Source organism: Merops nubicus, unplaced genomic scaffold (assembly GCF_000691845.1).
Source record: "Merops nubicus isolate BGI_N331 unplaced genomic scaffold, ASM69184v1 scaffold46094, whole genome shotgun sequence".
NCBI classification, from domain to species: domain Eukaryota; kingdom Metazoa; phylum Chordata; class Aves; order Coraciiformes; family Meropidae; genus Merops; species Merops nubicus.
The window spans coordinates 11,737-15,572 of record NW_008603071.1 but is presented as its reverse complement, the minus strand read 5'-3'; the positions used below and the strand labels follow the sequence as shown (position 1 = coordinate 15,572).

Here is a 3,836-nt window from a genome sequence, read left to right as displayed (position 1 = left end):
GTCCCTGTGCCTTCGCCCAGGCTCCCTTGGTTACGCAAACAGAAGGACTGAAATCCAAGGGGCCCTCAGGGTAGCAACGGAGCAGAACCCCACTCCCCGAGTTTAGTGTGACACGGTAAAGTGCTACCAGGACAAACGTACAATGCAAATAAAAGGTTTCTAGTGAAACGCGGTACCCTCAGCCCTCACTGTGTTGTGTATCAACAGTAAAATACAATCCATTTAATTTTGGCATCTGCCAGAAAATGTATGTTACTCTCAACTGTTAGTAGTGATGTCACAGCTCAAAAGTTTCACACTAGAAGCTGGAGGTGGCCACCACCTGAACACCTGTGGCAAACCACTCATTTACATTACCAGTTTGGAAACCTTAACAATTCTCTTCACTTTGCTTGCTTTCAGATCTTCAGGACACCAGCTCCCACCGCCCCCCAGATCTCTTCACTGATGTAATTTGGATTGAGACTTGTATAAACACAAGTTTTAAGCGACTTGTTTGGACTAGGAAACAATATACAAACTTTTATTTGAAGAAAATGTCTCAAATATGACAGTAACTTTGGTCATGTTAAAAGGAGGCCATCCAAGAACGAATAAAAATGAGCTGCTGTATAAGCATGGCCACATACAGTATATTCAGAGAGTAGCTGATAGAAGCTAAGGTTACACGCATAAGCAGGCCTCAGTACCATGCAAGTTCGACGCAATTTCATACATTCGTTATAAATTTTCAGTTATTTTCATGCCAAATCACCTCTTGGATAAAAAGGTAAGAAAGAGGTAACATCTAAATGTGACAAAAACTGAACAGAAAAATAAGTACAGACAACATTTTTATTAGAAAAGATCTTGAAATTACACCTGTTCAAGAAGTGTTATACGATCTCTGATGTCTCCTTCAGTGGGAATTAGTAGTGTTAAGCATTGTTACATATCAAAAAATACAACTCTGTTTTACAACATAGTACTGACATATTCAAAGTACTGTGCCAAATTATAAATAGTAAAATCAAGTTTTGAAGAATTTCAATAGAAAGCAACTTATGTTCACACAAACATATGCACATAGTATAGTTATGTAACAAAAGTTTTATAAAAGGAAACAAATTTACCCCATGCCAGCTTGAATTACTGAGGTGGGATTCAATACCGATAATGAAGATTGACGGGTCATTTCTTTAAATATATTAATTAGTCTCTGGAAAAAATAAGACAAAAATTTACTTTCACCAGAATCTACACCAGTCTTCACTAACAAACCATTTCTCAGTCATGACTGACATCAGTTGGTCCTTATGAAAGTGGCTTTTTTTTTTTTTAAGATCTTGCAATAAAAAAAATGGTCCATTAGACTTCAAAAATTCAATCAGCTTCTGCTCCACTGCAGAATAATCCTACGCATTGCTTCTACCTAGAGTAATCTTCATCATCTGTCATCTGTAATTGTAGACAGTCACATCTTCCACTGTGACTCAAGGTGCAGCTACAAGTAGAGAAGTGCTTAGATACTCAGTCACTTCAAATACACTTGTTGAAGACTGCTACTAGTGCATAATCAAGTTGAAGATCCTCTTACTGATCATAATGGTTTGTCAATAACTGTGACACCTAGAGTAAGGAAAAAAAGGCATAAATCTTCAGGTACTACTTTTAGAAAAAATTCAAGACTATGAAAATAGAGTTTTAATATAATACCTAGCAACTAGCATAACATCAAAAAAATGGACACCAGCAATGAGTGTTCACATTTTCCTCAAATTATCCTTGACAGAAATTTGAATCAGTGCAAAGTTCTGAAAGTCTAAGTGACTTGAAAAAATTTGCCATTACTTGTTTAATTTTATCACAGTGAAATAAATCCTTAACATTCACTTCACTCGTTTGAGAAACTGCAGTTATTGAAGAAAAAGATTCCTGAAACAGCTCTTGTTTTCAAAATATCAAATCCCAAGGAACTTCAGAGTCAAAACCCCATAGATTCAGACAAATCTCCTGTTTAAAAAAAAAGGACCGGTCATACCAGAATCATCTTTCTGACTCACCACTTACATGCCACACCCCTCTTGAGTAGAGTTTAATACCCTTTTTTTTTTCCTTGTCATGAGTAACTTGTCTGAATTCATCATTCAAAACTCACCATCAGATTCTTCATACCCATTCTAATACCTTAGGTTTTACCTTAGACAGGACTTTGTTTGGATGCTTTCCCACATTTACTATCCTAGCTGTTATACTGTAAGAAGTATCTATGCACTTCACCTGCATAGCTCCTTCCCGTACTCATACAAGATGACACAACTGTCCATTTATCAGTTGTGGGATTATAATACTCCACTGTTGATAAGTTACAAGAACCGTCATCTCCTCCAACTACATACAAGAGACCATTTACAGCACAAACACCTAAAAAAAAAGAGACAGGAAACCAGTATGAACAATTTGACTTGTTCACCCCATAAAAGCATGGTTTCTATTCTGCAAGATCAAGAAAGCAGCAAAAATCCAGGAACACACCATTTACACCCAATAATATTACCACTATTGTAAAGTACTTGCTGGCTATACCTGCATTCCTCCTGCACATGTTCATGTCTGCAACCTGCTTCCACGTACTGGCAACGGGATCAAACACTTCCACACTTTTTCTTACCAAAGGACCATCATGACCACCTACTGCATACAATAAATTGTTCAACACACCAACACCTGTGGACACAGGAAAATACTCAAAATTAACCATGGTTAATTAATGGTTTGACTGATGTGAAGGAGAAACAAAAAATATTATGTCCGCTCACATAAATCCTTCATCCAGTCAACGTTACGAAATATTTCAGAAAATGTTTGGGTCCAGATCCATTAAAGCAAAAAGACAGTAACTACAGCAAGACACTGATAAAATATCTTGGGTGCCCATCTACCACATTGCACCGTACAAGGACCAGAGCAGTTCTGCAACAGAAGACTTGGAAACCTTTGGACGAAAAACGATATGCGGGAAAATGAGGACTGTTGAAATTTAGGACTAACAAGAATTGACAGTAAATGAGACAGTGTGCTCAGCCAGCATAATGGAAATCTGACAAGATGGAAAGGGATAAGTGAATTATTAGAAAGTAAAAACTGTGCAGTACGGAAGATTACAGCTGCGTGGATAGACATTATACAATAGGGATGCTTCCACTCAAGTGTTGGAATACCATGTAATCATATATATGAAACAAAAGTAAAGAGAGTGAGCACCTTATTCCTCCAGGATTTGGAGGAGAACACCAAGCTTCCTTGGACCAAGCTTCAGTTATCAAAATATCCAAAAGGATATTAAATGGTCTCCTTTGCTCCTACTTTACTTTAGAACAGAAGTTTATCAATATGTAAACTTGGGATGAAGGAATAAAGTTAGTCTACATCTACTTGCTAATTGGGCTGTGCATATTGAAAAGGTGTAATAGGGGTAGCAGAAAGGAAAGCCTGTTTATTTATTCCTCACTTTATAATGTACTAGTAGAACCCAAACATAATAGATTTCAGACATGTCAGGTTTGTTTTGATTAAAACTCATAAGTGATGGACCATAAAAGACAACTGGAAAAAAACACTACTATGAAAGTACATGGGGCACAATTTAATATACATCACATTTAAGACTATGAAACTCAAAGCTGGGATTCAGATTTGAAAATATAGTTCTTAAAGGGTTCCATGGGAAGGGCACAGGTTATCTTTATTAAAGGGAAATTGCAAATGAGTGCAAAAGATCAATTAAGTCCTTCAGAGGAAAAAAAAAAAAACCGGGGTTAAAAAAAAAAAAAAGAACCCCGAGAAAGTAATAAGCA

General features: G+C 36.8%; 1 protein-coding gene across 1 annotated transcript in view; it reads right to left on the bottom strand.

Annotated features, from left to right (window-relative positions):
- Positions 1-821: 821 nt before the first annotated feature.
- Positions 822-3,836, bottom strand: part of KLHL2 (kelch-like family member 2) — a gene marked incomplete at its 5' end in the record, with an annotated part of 12,656 nt that continues 9,641 nt past the window's right edge. The window contains 3 exons of the mRNA XM_008938538.1: positions 822-1,608; positions 2,260-2,403; positions 2,566-2,706. Of these exons, the coding sequence (XP_008936786.1) occupies positions 1,580-1,608; positions 2,260-2,403; positions 2,566-2,706 (314 nt within the window). The remainder of the gene's footprint in view (positions 1,609-2,259; positions 2,404-2,565; positions 2,707-3,836) is intronic.